Source organism: Clupea harengus, chromosome 13 (genome assembly GCF_900700415.2).
Source record: "Clupea harengus chromosome 13, Ch_v2.0.2, whole genome shotgun sequence".
In the NCBI taxonomy this organism is placed as follows: Eukaryota; Metazoa; Chordata; class Actinopteri; order Clupeiformes; family Clupeidae; genus Clupea; species Clupea harengus.
Window position 1 is genome coordinate 20,016,902 of NC_045164.1, and position 22,500 is coordinate 20,039,401.

The 22,500-nt window shown below is 46.2% G+C and overlaps 3 protein-coding genes across 3 annotated transcripts in view; 1 reads left to right on the plus strand and 2 right to left on the minus strand.

Annotated features, from left to right (window-relative positions):
• The window catches only part of LOC116223282 (urokinase-type plasminogen activator-like), a 6,264-nt gene extending 5,034 nt beyond the window's left edge, over positions 1 to 1,230 (minus strand). The window contains exons 1-2 of the mRNA XM_031579369.2: positions 1,097 to 1,230; positions 233 to 332 (exon numbers count right to left, since the gene is read on the minus strand). Coding sequence (XP_031435229.1) covers positions 233 to 289 — 57 coding nt within the window. The 5' untranslated portion in view covers positions 290 to 332; positions 1,097 to 1,230. The remainder of the gene's footprint in view (positions 1 to 232; positions 333 to 1,096) is intronic.
• Positions 1 to 1,369, minus strand: part of LOC105911465 (tissue-type plasminogen activator-like) — a 22,781-nt gene extending 21,412 nt beyond the window's left edge. Inside the window, exon 1 of the mRNA XM_042709488.1 lies at positions 1,158 to 1,369. The gene's annotated coding sequence lies outside the window, so the exon portion shown is untranslated. The remainder of the gene's footprint in view (positions 1 to 1,157) is intronic.
• A 7,230-nt stretch (positions 1,370 to 8,599) lies between these two features.
• The window catches only part of chuk (component of inhibitor of nuclear factor kappa B kinase complex), an 18,352-nt gene continuing 4,451 nt past the window's right edge, over positions 8,600 to 22,500 (plus strand). Inside the window, exons 1-13 of the mRNA XM_031578948.2 lie at positions 8,600 to 9,194; positions 9,539 to 9,650; positions 9,760 to 9,854; positions 10,159 to 10,276; positions 10,651 to 10,720; positions 11,126 to 11,214; positions 13,155 to 13,244; positions 15,094 to 15,218; positions 16,199 to 16,306; positions 16,930 to 17,065; positions 17,545 to 17,739; positions 18,251 to 18,353; positions 18,960 to 19,083. Of these exons, the coding sequence (XP_031434808.1) occupies positions 9,540 to 9,650; positions 9,760 to 9,854; positions 10,159 to 10,276; positions 10,651 to 10,720; positions 11,126 to 11,214; positions 13,155 to 13,244; positions 15,094 to 15,218; positions 16,199 to 16,306; positions 16,930 to 17,065; positions 17,545 to 17,739; positions 18,251 to 18,353; positions 18,960 to 19,083 (1,364 nt within the window). The 5' untranslated portion in view covers positions 8,600 to 9,194; position 9,539. The remainder of the gene's footprint in view (positions 9,195 to 9,538; positions 9,651 to 9,759; positions 9,855 to 10,158; positions 10,277 to 10,650; positions 10,721 to 11,125; positions 11,215 to 13,154; positions 13,245 to 15,093; positions 15,219 to 16,198; positions 16,307 to 16,929; positions 17,066 to 17,544; positions 17,740 to 18,250; positions 18,354 to 18,959; positions 19,084 to 22,500) is intronic.

Sequence of the window (22,500 nt, forward strand, 5' to 3'; positions counted from 1 at the left end):
ACATTACACACTGAACACACACCACCCCACCACCACAGACTGCAGTCAGGGGAGACTACATCACAGCAGATTTATTAATTTGACAGACATGCTGACCCATGAGGCTGACAGGCTAATGTTAATGCTAATGCTAACGAATCTGCCACAGAGACCAAAGAGAAGCACCAGAACTGCACTGTAGTGTGTGTGTGCGTGCGTGGGGGGGGGGGGGGGGGGGGGGTCGGGTGCTGACCTGTTCAGAGTGTGCGATGAGGACCATCACCAGTGAGAGGATTATGATTGGAGTCATGGTGGCAGACTTGTCGCTTCGCTTCCTTATTTGGAGACGCTGTCTGAAATTCGTAAAGCAGAAATGAGATGTTTCATCTTTCCCTCCCCAAAACCACTTCCCCATGAAGCGCTGCTCAAGCAATAATCACAGAACATAACTGATGCCAGATCAGATGACCACATACATAAAATCGTCTGTGCCATTAATCATTAATCATGGCCAAGTTCAATATGTGACTTCAACTGTATGTGGGTCTTCTGCTCTTTGACGTTCCACAGAGAGTACAATTCTGTTCTTCAGATTCTCACTGCATGGCACCTGCAGAATGTCCTTCTTCTGCTTCTGACTTTACAAAAGACTTTACTCTGTAATGACGATGATTATAAAGCTCAACCACTAGTGTGCATTGATCTTATCAGAAAGCCTGTTAATATCTACAGCACTGACTGCACCTCTGTGAACTAGGAGATGCCCTGGGCAAAAGGACATTTTACACACATAAAACTCTCTCTCTCACACACACACATACATACACACACACACACCTCTTGCCCATCAATCAGTTCCTGCTCAGTGCCTTGCCATGATTTGATCAGTGACATTATTTTCTACCCTATTCATTAGTCTGGTGCTGCTCCCTACAACAGTGACTTTTTGTCTTTTCATTGAGGTCTCATGTGAATCCTTTCAAACATTTGCAAAACTGGACTTCGTAGACTGTGTGCAACACCAAAATACTAAAGTGGAAGTTTGTATGTTGAGAACCACAACGCAGCCCAGTGGCACAGAGGGGTTACATAGTTGGAATAAAAGTTAGAGGTTTACCTTGTTCTGTGTGCTGGGATGCTGTCCTGAGCAGGAGCAGGAGATGTGATCTCTATAAGACCTGCTAGAGATCTGCTGCTAAAGCTTGCTGCCTCGCTGTGGTGCGTACAGAGATGGTAGAGATCTGTTGACTGTCTTTCTCTGTGTAGAGTGTGTGATCTGCTGTTGACTGTCTCTCGCTGTGCAGAGTGTGCCGGCTTATAAAGCTGTCATTCCACAACACGTGCCAGAGGGCGTGTCCAACTGGTGTGCATCATTGTGTGTGTGTGTGTGTGTGTGTGTGTTTCAAGTGTAGTTTTTACAGCATTCAAGTCATAGGAGGAGCACAGATACTGGTAACCCGTTCCTTATTTGGAAATATCCTCTTCATGACCACACCATGTACACACACACACACACAAACCAACCCCACACACATGCACAAACACCATGCACAGACAAACACACAAAACAAGCACACACACAGACCAACCCCACACACATGCACAAACACTACACACATACAAACACACAAAACACATACACACACACGCACACACCTAAATTAAACCAAAACTGCTTCCGGTTGTAAAAGAAAAATACATCATCTCTATTGTTCTCCACTCCCTCTGATGTTGGGTTGGGCTGTCTCCACTGTTTCTGAGCACCGGTGCCGGACTACAGAGAACCAGGTTTCTTCTGAAGAAGTGTGACTTACGCCTTTCCTGTGGTGAAGTCTAAATGAGTAACTCTACGGCTAACAGCCCTATCTCACCATCTACACGCCATATCACACCAATGATCTTGCAGCCGCCACAGTCAATACCACTCTAATAACACAACACGGTCATTAACCATTAACTCACACTAACACAACACGGCCATTAACCATTAACTCACACACACTCCCTGCACATTAACAACACAACACGGCCACTAAACAAAACAACACGACCACTTTAACTCACACTAACAACACAACACGGCCACTTACCATTAACTCACACACGCTCCCTGCACACTAACAACACGGACATTAACCATTAACTCACACTAACAACACAACACGTTCATCAACCATTAGATCACACTAACAACACAACACAGCCACTAACCATTAACTCACACTTACAACACAACACAGCCATCAAACAACACAACACAGCCACTAACCCTCTATGAAGGCCATGTTACACTAACAATACCACACGACCATTAACTTCCTGTGGAATACTACACAACATGCCACTTCCAAAGTTAACAACACAACGTCTATGTTTCTGTATACTATTCTATTTCATCTCCAGTCGGATGACAACACAATGGACTGCAACAGAACAGATCATTGAGACCTGTCTTTGACTGGCGCCACCAGTGTGTCTAGAACACTCTATGTAATATGTAAAGACTACTGTATTTCACATTCAATATCAATTCAATAACATTTTATTTATACAGCGCCAAAACAATACAATTGTCTCAAGGCGCTTTACAGAGCCCAGTGCTTGAAACCCCCTTAGAACAAGTACAATGGCGACAGGGGCAAGACAAAAACTCCCTGTTATTCAGGAACAAACCTTATACAGGACCGCGGCACATAAGTGGGGACCCATCTGCTTGAGGTCAGCCGGGTAGTGATAGAAGGGGGGGGGGGGGTCATGTGGCAGAAGGGGAGGGTAACAAAATGTTACTCTGAGGGCTGCCATGTTTCCCAGAAGCCTTCAGTGCGTGACACCTGACGCCCTTCCCATCAGTGCTCACCTGAGGCCCTTCCCATCAGTGTGGAGCTGACTGTGGAGTTTAAGGGAGGAGGCATCCATCATCTCTTACTAACACAGATTCACTCAGTGCCGTATGACGGGCAGCAGTGGTGGGGCGAAGTGTATATTTTTAACTACAGCGGTGCAGTACAGTGACTCAATCTTTCCACTCAGACTGCCTGGGCACCAGCTCCTGCGCTGAGCGTGGGGGATCAGATAAGAGAGCCTGTCAATGATAACGCTTCAAGAATTACAGAGCTCTGACTCACCTTTATTGGGGGAACAGGTTACAACAGCCGGGAAAGTCAAGCGCTCCTGGCTTTTGTCCTTTCCCACTGAGGTCCCTGTAACCTTGCATTCTAGGGAACTTTGGAAAGCGGATTTGGTTCTCATCCAAATCATAAACTGCATTTAAAGTAGCCAGTTGGTCTGACACTCTGATGACCTGTTTTTATAAGTTGATATATGTAATATTGTGATTTCTTATGTGTTTAGTTCTATGTGTGTGTGTGTGTGTGTGTGTGTGTGTGTGTGTGTGTGTGCGTGCGTGTGTGTCTGTGTGGGTATGAATAGGATGTTGGTCTATGTGGTAGTGGTGATGTTAGGTAGTAGCTAAAGCTGGTACAAAGCATCTTTCGTCTTGGGATTAATGTATTTTGTACATGGTCCCTGATATAAATAACTTACATAATAAATACAATTAGGAAAGATACATTAAAGCACAATGGCACAACACTAGAACAGAGTAGACCAGAGTAGAGTAGAATGGAATAAAATGACATCATATGACATCATATAATTTCGTATCATTTTACACTATGACAGATTGTGTAAGTTTACTCACCTGAAAGTGTTGGTTTTGCTTGTTGATTGTTTGTTTTTGCTTGTTGTTTGTTTTTGCTCTCTTGTTCACCATTGAGCAGACACAGGAAGTGGACACCTGGATGCCCGTGTGATGTCATGGCCTGTGACATCATCATCAGAAGTCTGTGCTGTACACGTACTAATGTTTCCTGTCAAACACACAAAAAACTTCCAGCATTTCACTAATGGACTCATACACTCATACTAGACACATCCACACGCAACTAAGGCGCTGGTCCGTGTGAACCGCAGGCGCTGTTCTGTGTAAAGATGATAAAGAGGACATTGCTTTAGCCCAGGGCATCTCTGCTGAGAATTGTTAGTACATGGAATTGCAAAATCAACAGAACATAACTCTTCAGCAGAACAAAAGAATAATGTTTCAGGAATTCCCCCCTCCCCCCTCCAACACAGTCATATCCACTCAGTCACACTCAGTCAGTTTTCCTCCTCCGTTGAGATTTCCTGTGGCTCTGGCTGGCGTATTGTTAGACCACAGGTGAAGGCCAAGATGGAGAGTGAGCTAAGCCTCTGAGAACAGCGAGCCCCTAATCATCAACACAGGCATCAGCGCTAACCATCGTAGCATGAAGCCCCTAATCATCAACACAGGCATCAGCGCTAACCATCGTAGCATGAAGCCCCTAATCATCAACACAGGTATCAGCGCTAACCATCGTAGCACGGACCCCCTAATCATCAACACAGGCATCAGCGCTAACCATCGTAGCACAAACACTTTATTTGAAGGGGTGTGCATAAGGCTGATATGACACAGTCATAACCATGACATGACAACTGTCATGAACATGAAGGAGTCTGTATGAATGTTTATGTCTGTTATCATTTACTGTAATTTGGTAAATAATGTCAATTTTCATGTCAAGTTGACATCGTTTGGTATGTCTTTGTTATGACAACTTGACATTAACCAAGAAAACCTAACCTGTCAACTTCTTTGTTATGACAACGTGACATTAGCCAAGACAACCTAACCTGTCATGAAACATGCCTTTGTTATTGTTGTAACAATGACATCCACAGGCATTGTCATAAAAAGACATCCCAAACAAAGTCATCTTGACATTAAAAATGACACAATTTACCGAATGACACCTAATGACAACAGTCATAAACATTCATAAAGACTCCTTCATGTTCATGACAGGTGTCATGTCATGGTTATGACGGAGTCATGCTACTACTATCACTACTGCTACTTCTATTAATATTAAAAATAGTAATAATAATAGCTAACAATAATAATTTTAACATTAAAAAATGTATATATATTATTTTGGTTTTCAGTGTGGGGGAATTTGATAGAATGTATGTACAGTATATGTGTATATTTGTGTTCAAATGTTAACATAAAAGACTAAAATCTAAATCTAAAAATCTAAAAGATGTTGGTTAAGTCACATGACCAGAGACACGCCTGTGTTGTGCTCATGTCTCAGACCTCGTGGATTAGAGGGGACTGGCCTGTGGCTGACTGCAGATATGGGTCGCAGGTGTGCGCTTTCTGTCTTTTTTATATCATTTTCAGCACATTTTCCACTGTACTTCGTGAAAATATGTGGTGAAGCAGGTCTGGTCTAAATCTGTAGCTGGGGTGGTTTGACCGAAGTAGAGATTGCTTCCTCCTTTATGACCCAAATAGGTGTGTTTTCACACGACACGACAGCAGAGAGCAGAGAGTAACCACTGATGAGATGGTTGGAGGTCTGTGTCTGCAGACAGTACTGACGAGATGGTTGGAGGTCTGTGTCTGCAGACAGTACTGACGAGATGATTGGGCGTCTGTGTCTACAAGCAGTACTGATGAGATGGTTGGGCTTCTGTGTCTGCAGACAGTACTGACAAGATGATTGGGCGTCTGTGTCTACAAGCAGTACTGATGAGATGGTTGGGCTTCTGTGTCTGCAGACAGTACTGACGAGATGATTGGGCGTCTGTGTCTACAAGCAGTACTGATGAGATGGTTGGGCTTCTGTGTCTACAGACAGTACTGACGAGATGGTTGGGGGTCTGTGTCTACAAGCAGTACTGATTAGATGGTTGGGGGTCTGTGTCTACAGACAGCACTGATGTGTTCTGTACCCTTTTCCGTTATCTGGTACTGGTGCCCTCATCATCAGCTTGTGTAAAACTCAACATTACAGAGTTAGCTCGCTTTACAGTCCAGAGCTGGAACCCCAGAGAGCAAGAACTAAGGCAACTGGAGCAAGGCAAAACTCCCCTTTAACAGGAAAAAGCTTTACTAACAACCTTCCGAAACAACCACTGTGTGATGAACCAAGCTTTCAGGAACTTACAGGTGCAGCCACTATTGACACACATGATTTTACCCGGAACTGAAAACTTCTTGATCATTCCCATTATACAAGATGAGCAAATGTCAAACTGAATGTGATGACATGAGATACATCTACAGTAATCCTCGGATGCATGGGAGCCCGCAGACCTTTTCCCAATCCCCAAGAATTCCCAAGAACACTATGTGGAGCTCAGCACAGTGTGTGTGTGTGTGTGTGTGTGTGTGTGTGTGTGTGTGTGTGTGTCATCAGAGGGACGTTCATCACTACTGCATGGCCATTTCACAGCAAAACAGCTGGAAGCTGGAGGAGGCAGAGAGAAAGAGACAGAGTGGGGGAGAGAGCGACAGAGAGACAGTGGGGGAGAGAGTGACAGAGAGAGTGAGAGAGAGAGAGAGACAGTGGGGGGAGAGCAACCGAGAGAGAGAGAGAGACAGAGGGAGGGAGGGAAAGAGATTAAGGGGTTGAGGCACCAGCAGCTGAATGTTGAAACTCCATTACAGCACTGGAGAACCATCCTTCCATCCCATGGCTCTCTCTCTCACACACACACAAACACACACACACACAAACGCATACACACACAAACACACAATCACACACACATACACACATATGGATCCACCTGCTGTCCTGGTGCAGAGGGAAATGCCTCTGGAGATGACAACAGAGCTCTGGCATCATTGGAACCCCAAACAAGCCATAATCCGAGCAATACACCCTCCATCACTGGTGATAGTTGCCAGTTAAGAGCCTCTCTAGGGAAGGGGAGGTGCGGTCTCAGCTATGACTTACAGGCATGTGCATCGGGGGGGGGGGGGGGGGGAACTCCCCTGACCTGCTGTTGTTTAAGCCTGAAAACATGATACTTTTCAGAACCACGGAGCATGGAAGGTAGTTCAGAATATGAACTAATGGCATCACATTCGATAGGTTTAGAGTTGGGACCTTCATGAGTGGTCTCATATGAAGTGAGACAACTAACTCCAAACTCAGCCCCAGCCGATCAGTGGGCCTCAGCTGGTCAGTGGGCCACAGCTAATGAAGTCAGATGCAAAAGGCTGGAAAACATTCATTAACAAAATGAGCTCATCCATTCCCACGTGTGCACATAAGCGTTTGCCACTTCCTCAGGACGTTGCACTGCAGATGCATCGAAACTCACACTCCTCTCCTGACAGGCTTGGCCAGCAGCAGGGGGCTTTAACAGGAAGTGATGTAAGGAGACGCAGTCTCATAAGGTTGCTAAATGTGATTCACTTCCTGAGGACCCAAATAAAGACAACTTCTGTATTGTGGCTGTGTGTTTGGAAACTTTGGTGCCTGCAGTTTGTCAATGTGTGGAGAGATAAATGCGGTCACACAAACACTTGGTGATGCATTGAATGAATGCTGATGCAGACCCCAGTATCACACCCACCATACTGTCCAATGAAATACATTTAGTTTCAACTTGGTGTAATGTTGTAATGTGAGCTGTGGTTGTGTGCTGTGAGAAGCATAATCCCGCGCTGGACTTGAACCTGCCCCCTCGGACACGGAGATGGTTGGGTTAGCAAGAGGCTTAAAACTCATGGATACAAGCATCTGTTGCTTGTCTTTTACGGGAAGTGAGGTTCTCCCACACTAGATTACATATGTATGATGCAAACCTCTTTACTGAATGCCATGGGACACAGTAGATTACATATGTATGATGCAAACCTCCTTACTGAACGCCATAGGACACCAATGTGCCATCTTCAGTTGCTTTATACATCCCGTTTTCAACTGTAAACATTTGCACATACAGTAGAAGGAAATTGAGACATGCATTGCTATGTGTGTGTGTGTGTGTGAAAAAGGAAGTGAGGTAGTGACATCATTAATTTAGAAAACATTGTGAGACCCATATGTCACAATACAATACAATAAAAGGGAGTCTTTGTGTATATGATTTTTACTTTTAACTTGGCACTGTCACACACACACACACACACACACACACACACTTTGGCACACAAATGATAGTAACAACATTGTTTTTTTCCCAAACACAACACATTTCTGTTACATTTTCTGAAATGTGTTGCATTACAAAATCATCGTAACTGCTATGTTACAATGTGTGTGATTGTATACTGTAATGCTGGGAAGCCTGCCGTCACTGGTGTTCCCAGTGTGCGCCATATGACAGGGATGTTACTATTTGCTTTTCGTTTTTAAATGCGCACTCACAACAGAAAGGAAATATCCACGTGTACCCTATATTTTACGGTGGCATATCAGTGCCATCTATGTTTTTTTGTTTTCTCGCGTGCATGCGGGGGGTTGTTTTCTGATGTTAAAGTCAGAATTCCCCGTTTACTGTGGTTTGCTTTTCAAGATGTGGCCATGCTCTTCCAGTTTCACAAGCTCCTCATCTGTTGCACTATTGCGCCCTCCGAGGAAATCTGAGGAAGGACTGCAATGTTGCAAACTAGTACGGGTCTAGGATCAGGTAAACGTACATGCATACAATGTTCAACTCAGTCAGGAAGAAGCTACCAGCTGAATCTGCATCAGCGATTGACAACTTTTGGAAAGTGTATGCGCAGCGCCTGCGCAGTAAAGCCACAGCGTTCCAAGCAGCTAACTGGGAAACCATCAAGCTAACTGTTGGACCTACTTGTCGCATGTGTCCGTTTTACGTTGTGTTTAAAGTTCGGACGTTTTTATAAGCGATATTAGACTATGACAGCGAGTCTGTTGCTGGTAGTATTGTAATATGTAAGCAGTCGCAAGTGAGATAACAGAACGATATTTTGCTAGCAAACATGCTATCGCTAGGTCTCTTGGTATAGACAGCTAATGTCCGTGACCCAATTAACGTTAGCTAGATTGCTAACGTTAGCATAACTTTGTTTACGTACAGGTATCGTTTGGTAGGCGAACAATAATACGTTAGTTGGCTACAAGTTCACAGCTAGCTAGTAGCTTCAGGTGACTGGCCGACCGATATAGTTTAGCTAGCTGTACCTATGTTCAGAGATACTGAACCACTATCCACAATGTGATCACATTTATGGAAAATTACTGTATTTGTAAAGGAATGATACCTATAGATATGGACCGATAGCTAACGTTAGCTCGTCAAATTTTCAGGCTATCTAAGATGTCGACAAGTCTTTAAAGCTGAACAAACAAGATTTTCACAAGGTAAGTTCCCTGCAACAGGTAGCTAGCGAGATGGCTAGATAGCTAGCCTAGCTTGGTTATTGCTCTGTCCCCTGGATGCCAGGCTTCATCAGCTTAGGTTTTTATTTTCAGCCAGCCGACTGCCTAATTGCATATGTTCAGTAGATCGAATGGATGTAGAGCATAAGCATAGCCTCAAAACATTGAGTGTGACATTAACTCCGTAGTTTCATTCTAGCTGTTAGTGATTGTCAGAACAGATGTGGCATTCTTGGAGACATTGTCACAGCTTGTTTGCTCTAACGCAACAGTTTTGACTATCACTTTAAGTTTTGACCTGATCTCTCGTCCTCTAACACGAACAGAATGGATAAACCGCCTTTCAGACAGAACCAGAACCAGGTATGCGGGGCGTGGGTTATGAAGGAGCGGCTGGGCACAGGCGGCTTCGGTCACGTCTATCTCTACCATCATGTGGTGAGGATGACACGCCTTGATTAAAGGCCTTTAGCATGCATTCCTTTTCTGGTGTGAGATGGGCCTCTGATATGTGGAGATGCGTCGCTGAACGTGTGTCTGATTTTAGGAGAGCAATGACAAAATCGCAGTGAAACTGTGCCGCTTGGAGCTCAACGCCAAAAACAAAGACCGATGGAGTCGGGAGATCCAGATCATGAAGAAGTAGGTTGCTCTGATGGATTCTCCCTCTGACAAGTGTGCCCTTTCTATTATTTGGTTGTAAGATTTCATGATTGGATAGTTATTGTCACACACACATACAGACACATACACAGTTCCTCTGTTCACTCTTGCTACCTTGCTACCTCCCTCCTTCTCTCATCCTCTCTATCTCTCTCTCTCCCCATCTCACTCCCAATCCCCTCCTCCACTTTTCTCATCATTCATTCCATCTGCTTCTCTATTCCCCCTCTTCCTCTCCTCTTTCTCACCTCCTTCTCTCTGTCTCCCTCCTTCCCTCCCTCAGGTTGAACCATCTAAATGTGGTGACGGCCAAGGAGGTGCCGGAGGAGATGCAGCACATCGCCCTGAATGACCTGCCCTTGCTGTCCATGGAGTACTGCTCCAAAGGGGACCTGCGAAAGGTAGTTACACTTAACACCCAGTTGCTTAGCCATTTGCTTGTGTCCAGTGCAAATGCACATTCCCATTGGGATGAGCGCCCCCTAGTGTCGTACCCTGGACCCATGGTGTTGCTGAGCACCTTGCTGTGCCAGTCGAGCTTCAGTGTCTGTGTGTGTGTGTGTGTGTGTGTGTGTGTGTGTACTGGGGGATAAACCCCACGACGTATTTAGTGGGTACCAAAGCCACAGCACCACAGCAGACCACAATGACGATGCAAAATCTCTTGAATTTGGCCATATATTGTTGGTTTTGTGTAATATATAGACTTTGCATGTCACACACACACACACACACACACACACACACACTAAGTTTGTCTTTGTCTTTCTTGTAGCTGTTGAGCAAGCCAGAGAACTGCTGTGGGCTAAAGGAGAGCGAGGTGCTGTCCTTACTCAACGATGTTGGTAAGACAACTTTACACAACTCTTAAGAGATCTGCCCTGGTTCTGAACAGTGTGGGTTCATCCTCTCTGATCTTCCCTGGTTCTGAACAGTGTGGGTTCATACCCTCTGATCTTCCCTGGTTCTGAAGAGTGTGGGTTCATCCCCTCTGATCTTCCCTGGTTCTGAACAGTGTGGGTTCATCCCCTCTGATCCTCGAGACCACACATTAAAGCCAGACCCTGGCACAGGTGCAGATAACCCTGTTGGGTAATGGCAGGACTTGTGTCAGAACTTGTTTATTTAATTTCATTTATTTAATTTAGTCATATAGCAGAAGCTTTTGTCCAAAGCGACGTACATCACGTGGTCTTGTGCATGCTGATGTCTGTCTGCATCTCTTTCTCTCTCTATCTCCTCTGTGATAGGCGCCGGTATCCAGTATCTGCATGAGAATAAGATCATCCACAGAGACCTGAAGCCAGAGAACATTGTGCTGCAGGACCTGGATGGGAAGGTGAGGTAGCACCCATCTCACACTCATGCCTCACCCCTCTCCCACTCATGCCTCACCCCTCTCCCACTCAGGTAGCACCCCTCTCACACTCATGCTGCACCCCTCTCACACTCATGCTGCACCCCTCTCACACTCAGGTAGCACCCCTCTCACACTCATGCCTCTCACACTCACACTCATGCCTCACCCCTCTCACACTCATGTCTCTCACACTCATGCCTCACCCCTCTCACACTCATGCTGCACCCCTCTCACACTCATGCTGCACCCCTCTCACACTCATGCCTCACCCCTTTCACACTCATGCCTCTCACACTCATGCCTCACCCCTCTCACACTCATGCCTCACCCATCTCACACTCAGGTAGCACCCCTCTCACACTCATGCCTCTCACACTCAGGCTGCACCCCTCTCACACTCACGCCTCACCCCTCCCACACTCACGCCTCACCCCTCTCACACTCATGCCTCACCCCTCTCACACTCACCCCTCTCACACTCAGGTAGCACCCCTCTCACACTCATGCCTCTCACACTCAGGCTGCACCCCCTCACACTCATGCCTCACCCCCTCACACTCATGCCTCACCCCTCTCACACTCATGTCTCTCCCACTCATGCCTCACCCCTCTCACACTCAGGTAGCACCCCTCTCACACTCATGCTGCACCCCTCTCACACTCATGCTGCACCCCTCTCACACTCAGGCTGCACCCCTCTCACACTCACGCCTCACCCCTCTCACACTCACGCCTCACCCCTCTCACACTCACGCCTCACCCCTCTCACACTCATGCCTCACCCCTCTCACACTCATGCCTCTCGCACTCATGCCTCACCCCTCTCACACTCATGCCTCACCCATCTCACACTCAGGTAGCACCCCTCTCACACTCATGCCTCTCACACTCAGGCTGCACCCCTCTCACACTCACGCCTCACCCCTCTCACACTCACGCCTCACCCCTCTCACACTCACGCCTCACCCCTCTCACACTCATGCCTCACCCCTCTCACACTCACGCCTCACCCCCCTCACACTCATGCCTCACCCCGCTCACACTCAGGTAGCACCCCTCTCACACTCATGCCTCACCCCGTTCACACTCACCCCTCTCACACTCATGCCTCACCCCTCTCACACTCATGCCTCACCCCGTTCACACTCACCCCTCTCACACTCATGCCTCACCCCGCTCACACTCACCCCGCTCACACTCATGCCTCACCCTCTCACACTCATGCCTCACCCCTCTCACACTCATGCCTCACCCCGCTCACACTCACCCCTCTCACACTCATGCCTCACCCCTACTATTATTGACACGCGCCATCAGCGACCCCAGCCTCCAGACACCTGCACACGGAGGAGAACACAGTAAGGCAGGCTGCGGGCTGAGGCCAACACAAACTGGTCCAAAAGGCCAGGGACCTTGCTGGGGGGGAGCTGGAGTCTCTGGCGATGCTATCAGGGAGGGGGATGCTGTCTAAGTTACGTGGCATCTTGGACGATGTTGCCCTCACCTTCCAGCAGTATTTGCACAGGACTCGCCACAGGAAATTATATCAGACTTTCATCTCCCTCAGAGGACTAAACACCCTGAGGCAATCGACTGGCCCTTGGCCTTATTTCACCCCAGCATTATTTATATAATATTATAATATTATATATATATAAATTAATATGTTGTTTATAGCAATTTATTTATACTGTATATTTTAATTAATATTCTCATTCATACTATTTTTGCATTTTAACATATTTCAGAGATCAATAAAGTATTTCTTATTCTGATTCCCCTCAGAGATCAATAAAGTATTTCTGATTCTGAAAGAGGTGACAGCCTATTGGGCCATATTACTATTGTGTGGCCTTCTCTCTCTCTCTCTCTCTCTCTCTCTTGTGTTAACCTGCTGCTGTGTATGTGTTTCTCAACAGCTGGTCCATAAGATCATAGACCTGGGCTATGCCAAAGACCTGGATCAGGGCAGCCTCTGCACCTCTTTTGTTGGCACCCTGCAGTACCTGGTGAGTCTTTATCTAAGTTTTTTTTTGTGTTAACATTGCTTGGTGTCTGAACATCATTTTTAAGAGATTGAACTCACATGAATGCCACACCAGAGGGATTATTTATAAGCATGTGCCTCAAATTCCCAGACTAAAAGTCAAACCCTGCTTTTCTTCAGCTTTTCAAAGGGTCTCTCTGTTTGTGACGGGTGACCTTTGCAAAACGACCTCAGGGCTCGTTCCCAGTTGTATGCCTGTGATTTGATTGGTTGCAGATTAATATCAGCAGGATTGTGATTGGTGTGTTCCTGTGGCTTGTGCATTAAAATAACTCTTCTGAGCGTGACAGATTTTTCACCAGAAAGAGATTCATCATCAATGCAATGTCAATTGCAATTGATTTATATAGCACCAAAACAATAAAATGATCTTAAAGCACTGTACAGAGCCCAGGGCCTGAGCCTCCCTGGTGCAAGCACAAGGATGACGGGGCAAGGGAAAACACTCTGTTAACAGGAGGTAACCTTGAGCCGAACCTCGGCAGAGGAATTCATACACGTATCAGGATGTGGCAAATGTACACGATACATACAAACATAACATGGAATAGACATGATGCATGCAAAATTGATAGTAGATCAAATGGGGAGAGAGCATTCAAGTATTTTACAACAGCTTAATGGGAATATAATGTGCTCGAAAGCTGACATGGTGCATGAGAATTAAGTAATGCAGGGTATAACATGAGGGCACAATTGGCTGGCGACAGCCACAACACGCATCGTGTGTTGTACCTGGGATTTGTGAAGGCCCTCCTGCACAGCACAGCACGCCCTGTCTGTAACCCACTGCTGCAGAGGGCTCTGCCTCCTATTGTACTTTTTGATAGTCTTGGAATTAGGAGGCCTGCACTCTGGAAACAAAGCGGTCTTGGTGGGCAGTAGGTGGGCAATTCCTTGAGGTAATTTGGAGCTAAGCCGTTTAGAGCTTTGTATGTTAGAAGTTTTGTAGGGATTGGGTTTAGTAGGCACATTGATGATTTAGATGAGGAGATCAGGGAAGTGAGTTCAGGGAGGTCAATGGGTGTGAAGGATTCTAAGAGTGCACCAGGTTGTGGGGGTGTTACAGAGGTAGCCATAGTGCATCCTGGAAGGACTGGAGGGTCATTTATTTTTTGCTTATTGTTAAAATGTGGTTAAAATTGTTACTGCTATAGGTTATAGGAACAGGATGTTCGATTGCATTGTGTTTTTATTGTTAGTCTAGAAATGGTGTGAACGAGAAACCTTGGGTTGTTTTTATTGTTTTCAGTCAGTGATGAAGAAGATTAGAATCAGAAAGTGCTTTTTTGTAGCTTACAGGGCTATCCTTCCATGCCAGGTGAAATACATCAAGTTTGGTGGACGATCATTTTCTTCCTAGTTTTAGAGTAATTTTTTTTAAGTGCACAACACTTGTGACACCATCTGTTAGTGGGTCGACTAAGTGCCTGGAGTAAGAGCTGAGGCGAGGGCAGCTGGTAGTTTTGACATGAATTGCACAAGCAAGTTGATGATTTGCTGAGGTGATGCTGGTATGACTGGGAAACCCCAATTTCCTGTTTGAAACTCTGTAACATTTGATTGGTTAAAGCAGATGCATTTTTCATTTCCAGTGGGAACCCAAGTCCAGACCCTATTGGAAATATTATTTGCAGGTTTCGGAAGCCAGTATAATTGTGATTGGTTGGCTTTAGAAACCTGACTGACTGACAGACTGTGATTGGCTTTTGTCCGAGGCTATGAGGACTGTGATTGGCTTTTGTCCGAGGCTATGAGGACTGTGATTGGCTTTTGTCAGAGGCTATGAGGACTGTGATTGGCTGTTTCAGGCGCCGGAGCTGTTTGAGAATAAGCCGTACACTGTGACTGTGGACTACTGGAGCTTCGGCACCATGATCTTCGAATGCAGTTGTGGCTTCCGGCCCTTTCTGCACAACTTGCAGCCAGTGCAGTGGTATGTGTGTATACACACACACACACACACACACACACACTTGCCCAAGCACCCACACACACTTGCCCAAGCACACACACACACACACACGCTTGCTCAAGCAAATACACACGTACATACGTACACACACTGTTATACAAATTCCAGGGCTGTGTGCGTGTCTGAGCTGGTGTGTGCATACTTAAACTGTCGTAGCTGGTGTGTGTGCGTACTTAAACTGTGTGTGAACTGTTGTGTGCGTACTTAAACTGTGTCTAGCTGCTGTGTGCATACTTAAACTGTGTTTGAGCTGTTGTGTCCGTACTTAAACTGCCTGAGCTGTTGTGTGCATACTTAAACTGTGTGTGAGCTGTTGTGTGCGTACTTAAACTGCCTGAGCTGTTGTGTGCGTACTTAAACTGTGTCTGAGCTGTTGTGTGCATACTTAAGCTGTGTCTGAGCTGTTGTGTGCGTACTTAAACTGTGTGAGCTGTTGTGAAAGCCTGTGAGTGGGGCACTGAGGCGTGGGCTTCTTGTGGCTGTATGTGGGCTGGAGGAGTACAGTGGAAAATTGAAAGTGTACACACACAGGCACAACATATACGCATAAAGACACTTACTCACACACTTACACATATAGCCACACACACATGCTACCTCACGCTGTTACACACAACTCCTCTTTACTGAACCTGTGTGTGAGCTGTAGTGAAAGTGTGTGTGTGAGCTGTAGTGAAAGCGTGTGTGTGAGCTGTGGTGAAAGCGTGTGTGTGAGCTGTAGTGAAAGCGTGTGTGTGAGCTGTAGTGAAAGCGTGTGTGTGAGCTGTAGTGAAAGCGTGTGTGTGAGCTGTAGTGAAAGCGTGTGTGTGAGCTGTAGTGAAAGCGTGTGTGTGGCAGCGCTGTTGGCGGAGTGAGATCCTCTTGGCCCCACCCTCACCACAGGGTTGATGGGAAACTCTCATGGCTCTCACAAGTCTGTGTTCTGTGTTCTCTGTCTCCAGGACAACCAAAGTGCGCAACAAAGGCCAAAAGGACATCATGGCAGTGGAGGACATGAATGGAGAAGTCAGGTTCTCAACACACCTACCCTACCCCAACAACCTCAGCAGGTCAGTGTACCCCACACACACACACACACACACACACACACACACACACACACACACACACACCTACCCTACCCCAACAACCTCAGCAGGTCAGTGTACCCCTACCCCCCCCCCCCCTCACACACACACACACACACACCCCTACCCTATCCCAACAACCTCTGCAGGTCAGTGTAGGCCCCCCCCCCCCCCCCCACACACACACACACCCCTACCCTATCCCAACAACCTCAGCAGGTCAGTGTACCTACCCCCCCCCCCCCCCCCCCCCCACACACACACACACACACACACACACACACCCCTACTCTATCCCAACAACCTCTGCAGGTTAACACACACATACACATACACACATGCCACGCACCTACTCTACTCCAACAACCTCATCAGATTGGCGCATACTCACGCATACACACACACATACACACATACCCACACACACACAGACCATTAAAAGCTTCAATCATAAGAGTTACCACTACATTTGTTGAGACGCTAGTTAGGACTCATCTTAACCTCTGTGCGTGTGTGTATATGTATGTGTTTGTTTGTGTGTGTGCGTGTGTGTGCCTGCGTGCATGTGTCTGTGTCTGCCTGCGTTCATATGTGTGTGTGTGTAGGACACTTCTGGAGCCTCTGGAGACCCTGCTGCAGTTGATGCTGCGCTGGGACCCGGTGCAGAGGGGAGGGGGTCTGAGTCCTGAGAGCAGACAGCCCCAGTGTTTCAGCATGCTGGAGCAGATCCTCAACATGAAGGTGGGCCGCATGGAACACTCTGCTCTGCTCTGCTCTGTTCTGTTCTGCTCTGCTCTGCTCTGCTCTGCTCTGTTCTGTTCTGTTCTGCTCTGCTCTGTTCTGTTCTGTTCTGTTCTGCTCTGCTCTGCTGTGTTCTGTTCTGTTCTGTTCTGTTCTGCTCTGCTCTGTTCTGTTTAGAAGAAAGAGTGTTTTTCCCTTTTCCACTCTTGAATTTTATGAATTTCATTATTAAAGAAACAAATGGGTGGACAAACGCTTGAATAACTCCATCTCCCTTTCCCTCCTCACCTCCCTCTCTCCGTCTTTCTATCTCTCCTGACCTCCCCTGTCTCTCTCTTTCTATCTCTCCTCACCTCTCTCTCTCTCTGTCTTTCTATCTCTCCTCACCTCTCTTTCTCTCTGTGTCTTTCTATCTCTCCTCACCTCTCTCTCTCTCTCTCTTCCTCCTCTTTCTCTGTCTCCCCCCCCCCCCCCCCCAGGTGGTGCACATCCTGAACATGACGTCCACTCAGGTGCACTCCTTCCTGCTGGCGCCTGACGAGGGGCTGCACTCCCTGCAGCAGCGCCTTGAGGCCGAGACTGGCATCCAGCATCTCCACCAGGAGCTGCTGCAGGAGACCGGCGTCTCCCTCGACCCACGCAAGCCCGCCGCACAGTGTGTCCTCGACGGCGTGGTATGGACCCGCTCCCTAGCCTCAGAACCCACTTTCAGTTTGTTTAGGAAGGCCCAGTCAGAACCTGGTTTCAGTTTGTTTAGGAAGGCCCCATCAGAACCTGGTCTTAGTTTGGAGGACTTGGTTTTGATTGATTAAATTTCATTGGTCAGAACCTGGTTCCATTTGGGATAACCTGGTCTCAAGCAGAACCTGGTGTAGTTCTGAGGCCTTCTGGGTTCAGAACCTTCTGTAACAGTTAGAAGGACCAAAGACTGAGTCAGAATCTGAGCCAAATCCAAAGTCTGTCTTTAAAAAAATCCTACTATCTTCACAACTTATATGAATTAATCTTCTAAGTGGAAGTTCTCTTGATCAAGTTGGGTTTCAAAAGACAGAGGTTTATTAGAGCAGTTTAAAAAATCTCTTTGTAATTAGTAAATTGGAGAGATTTCATTAAAATCATTGTGTAGTTCCTTCCAACTTAATTGACTGGTGCTGATGGCTACTTGTTGTTGTTGTTTGGCTTCAGAGGGGCTGGGACAGCTACATCGTCTACCTGTTCGACAGGAGCCTGACCAAGTACACCGGTCCCTTCACTGCCAGACCACTGCCCGACAGCGTCAATTTCATCGGTACGATACACATGCACACACACACACACACACACACACACATACATGCATACTACAGGCAAAGCCAGGGGCTCTGTGGGTGTAGTTGTGTGTATTTATGGATGCTAATAGTCTTTAATACCATTCAGTACCATTAGAAAGATAGCTGTTCAATAATATCAAGTAACAATAAGAGGCTATGAAGCTAATGACCCTGTGTCTGTGTATGTCTGATGTTGTGGTATGTGTGTGTGTGTTTGTGTTTGTGTTTGTGTTTGTGTGTGTGTGTGTGTGTGTGTGTGTGTGTGTGTGTGTGTGTGTGTGTGAGAGAGATGTTGTGGTGTGTGTGTTATGTGCGTGTCCGATGTTGTGGTGTATGTGTGTGTGTGTGTGTGTGTGTGATGTTGTGGTGCGTGTGTGTGTGTGCCTGATGTTGGGGTGTGTTTGTGTGTGTGTGCCTGATGTTGGGGTATGTGTGTGTGTATATGATATTTGCGTGTGTGAGATGTGGTACTTGTGTGTGTGTGTGTGTGAGATGTGGTATGTGTGTGTGTGTGAGATGTGGTATGTGTGTGTGTGTGTACGTGTCTGATGTTGTGTGTGTGTGTGTGTGTGTGTGTGTCTCAGTGAGGGAGACCAAGATGCAGCTGGCTCTCAGTGCGCTGAAGAAGGTGTGGGGGGAGGCGGTGAGCTACATCTGCGGCCTGAGGGAGGACTACAGCCGCCTCTTCCAGGGCCAGAGGGCCGCCATGTACGTCACACACACACGTCACTTCTCCATCCCAGTCCACAATTTAAAAAGATTTACTGAAGATTTACTCATTCAGCAGAGGCATCAATGGCTCAGAAATGACTCAAACATGTGACTCAGTCAGAAGCACATCAAAGCACCCTCTCCCCCACATGTGGGGACTTCCAGTTATGGAAGAGATGGATCAGTAGACCCCTAGTGGCCATCTTATGCACATGACCCAAAACTGCCACATATGAATAGTAGAAATGAACACTTAACGTAACCAGAACCAAGAGATCTGCTGTATGGGAGACTTCTCAAGCTTTGATAAATAGGCTTCTTCTAGGCATGAATCAAAACTACTGCCTTCCAGCACATTCTTATTGCTCTCATCAGTTATAATAGTGTCAGGCCCAAAGGCATTTGTATCAGAAAACATGTCTGCACTGCACAAGGAGAGCAAAACAATTTAACAAAACATTGTTTTGGCCACTGTAGGAGGGAGGATAGATGGTGAGCTTTTAGATATAATGTCCACAATCATGTTGTGTCTGGAGATGTACCGTTTAAGTTTCAGCCATTCCGTATAGGGGTGGGCGATATGGCCAAAATCTTCTATCACGGTATTTGTAATTGTATATCACGGTTACGGTATATATCACGGTTTATTATACATAGGGTGACCAGATTTGAGTTTGTGAAAAAGAGGACACTTCAGCGGTGGCGAAATGTGTCCACAGACATAGGCTATACAGTATGATCTGCTTTATTTATTGACCCTTGAGAACACTAAGGTGCAGAAACAATACTGCCTCAATAGGCTATTGGCCTAAGCAATAGTGGTCAGTATATGCCTACTTTGTACTGAACGTTTCCATTGAATCTTTAAATAGTAAGATTAAAACAAAGTGCATGTAGTGGCATTTAGTCCAGTGCTTATGTGGCTTTCAGTGGTTCTTTAATGTACTTTCAGAAGAGAAATCAAGTGTTAACTTTCTTTTCAATGTTTGTTCATATGTTAACGCAATAATGATGAGAAAAACATTTTCTTATATGGCCACATATTAAAATAAGAAAATTAAGAAGTTGGCAATTACACATAGACGCCCCATTGACCGCTTCAGCCCGTTGCTGCGACGTGCGAACGTCGCCGCAACATTGGTGAGGTGAAGCCTGTAAACAAACGCAAGTAAACGATGGAGCTGCGGGTTTTTTTGCATAAAAAGCAAGTTTACATTTCTCAACCGATTTCACTGAGTCGATTTTTTTTATTCAAGGGTTTATGATCTAGGTGGAGTACCAAAACAAGTTGTCTCCATGTTACTTAGAATCTCGACAGTTATAATCGCCATAGACATATATACATACGTCTATGATAATCGCCATAGACGCTCACTGTTCTTGTGCTCCCACAGCTCCTTCACTATGAAATACTGAAAATAAATCTAAACTATCGAAATAGTGCATCTTTAACTACTAAAATTTGACCATCATTGAGAAAAATGGAACAGAATCTGCAAATAAATGGCTACACTAGACACTTCCGTCCATATTTTTCAGTAGATCTTTCAGTAGAATCTTTCCCAACAGTCGAGGATTACTCAACAAGTAGGCATGATAGTCCTTGCAGGTCATGTGCTTAAAAATTGTACTAGGTATCGTATTATACGGCTCTTCAGAATGTTCAAAAAAGTTCAGTTGATTTGAATGGGCCACCCCAACGTTTGCAGGTCTGTAATTTCTTTATATTCACTGCTGCGAAAAAGTAATGACCATCATTGGCAACGGGTTTTGTGCTTTAATTCACGTCTTTCATATCATATCATTCCGCAAGTAGTCCGGTCATTTAACGTAACTTGAAGTCAGCAAGTAATGGGTTGCTATGCAACACCTGAAACTTGAAAGTTCTATTTGCCTGAAGAACTATTTTTTCTAAACGGAAATCACTAAACGGCAACATAATCGTTAAAGAAGTATTTTGGAGGAACGTCTTCTATCATTTTGGCGAGTAACTGTAAAATAAGCAGGATGATGTATAGTTTGGAGGTCATTATCTAAAAATAAATCGATTGGATTTCAAAATAAGAGTATACCGCGGTTGAAACGGTATAGCCAAATCTCTCCCGGTAGACACATTTCTACCGTTGCACGATATATACCGTCATACCGCCCAGCCCTAATTCCGTATATGGGGCATGGATTCTATGACCTGATCTTGTCCATGGTTAACACAGAGTGAGGAATGAGAGTCAGGGTGCAAGAGGCAGAGATTAAGATTAAGATTAAGGTTCAAATTAAGATGGGTTTGAAGCACCTAATGTCTGGATTTGACAGTAAACATTTTGATCCCCTCATCAATCAAGGTATTTTGGAGAAGGGTATGAGACACAGAATGATCTACTTGGGAGATGCAGGCTAGCTTTCCCCTGCAGTCTAAGCCCAGTCCAGTGCTCCTGGGGAGATGCAGGCTAGCTTTCCCCTGCAGTCTAAGCCCAGTCCAGTCCAGTGGTTCTGGCACTGACGCCATCAGGACTGCTCCCCTGCATGTAGAAGTGATTGCCTAATGTAGACCATCCTCCAGTCTAGCTGCACTCATGGTGATGTTTTGATCTTTCATCACAGACACAGAGGGAATAACCTGTGTGGCGTCTACTCGTACCCACTGCTGGTTCACTCCTGTACAGCGTCAAATGTCGCTGAGGTCAGGCCAGTCAGATCTGCCCCCAAAGCCGACGGCGTTGGCACCCAGCTTGCCATTTAGCTTCCAAAAAGCTGGGTTCTGATTCTTGAGCGAGAGGGACATGTTGCTTTTTTAGGTCAGGAAAAATCAATGCTCAGGCCGTTGCCTTAACAGAGTTATCATCGTTATTAAGCATGTTTAGTAGATCAACTGTGTTGAGGAAGCGGCTCATAGGCTGGCCAGTGTTGAGGAGGCAGCTCATAGGCCGGCCAGTGTTGAGGAGGCAGCTCATAGGCCGGCCAGTGTTGAGGAGGCAGCTTATAGGCCTGCCAGTGTTGAGGAGGCAGCTCATAGGCCGGCCAGTGTTGAGGAGGCAGCTCATAGGCCGGCCAGTGTTGAGGAGGCAGCTTATAGGCCGGCCAGTGTTGAGGAGGCAGCTCATAGGCCGGCCAGTGTTGAGGCAGCTCATAGGCCGGCCAGTGTTGAGGAGGCAGCTCATAGGCCGGCCAGTGTTGAGGAGGCAGCTCATAGGCCAGCCAGTGTTGAGGAGGCAGCTCATAGGCCAGCCAGTGTTGAGGAGGCGGGTCATAGTATAGGCTGGCCAGTGTTTGTAAATCCTGCCACTTGATAAGGCCAGTTATACGCTGTTTAAATTACTGTAAATAAACCCATTATCAAAATTGTTCTGTGGAGCATCTGGTATGAGCTTGCATTAACATGACAATTATGGCGGGTGTGATGGGGGTAACCTGGTG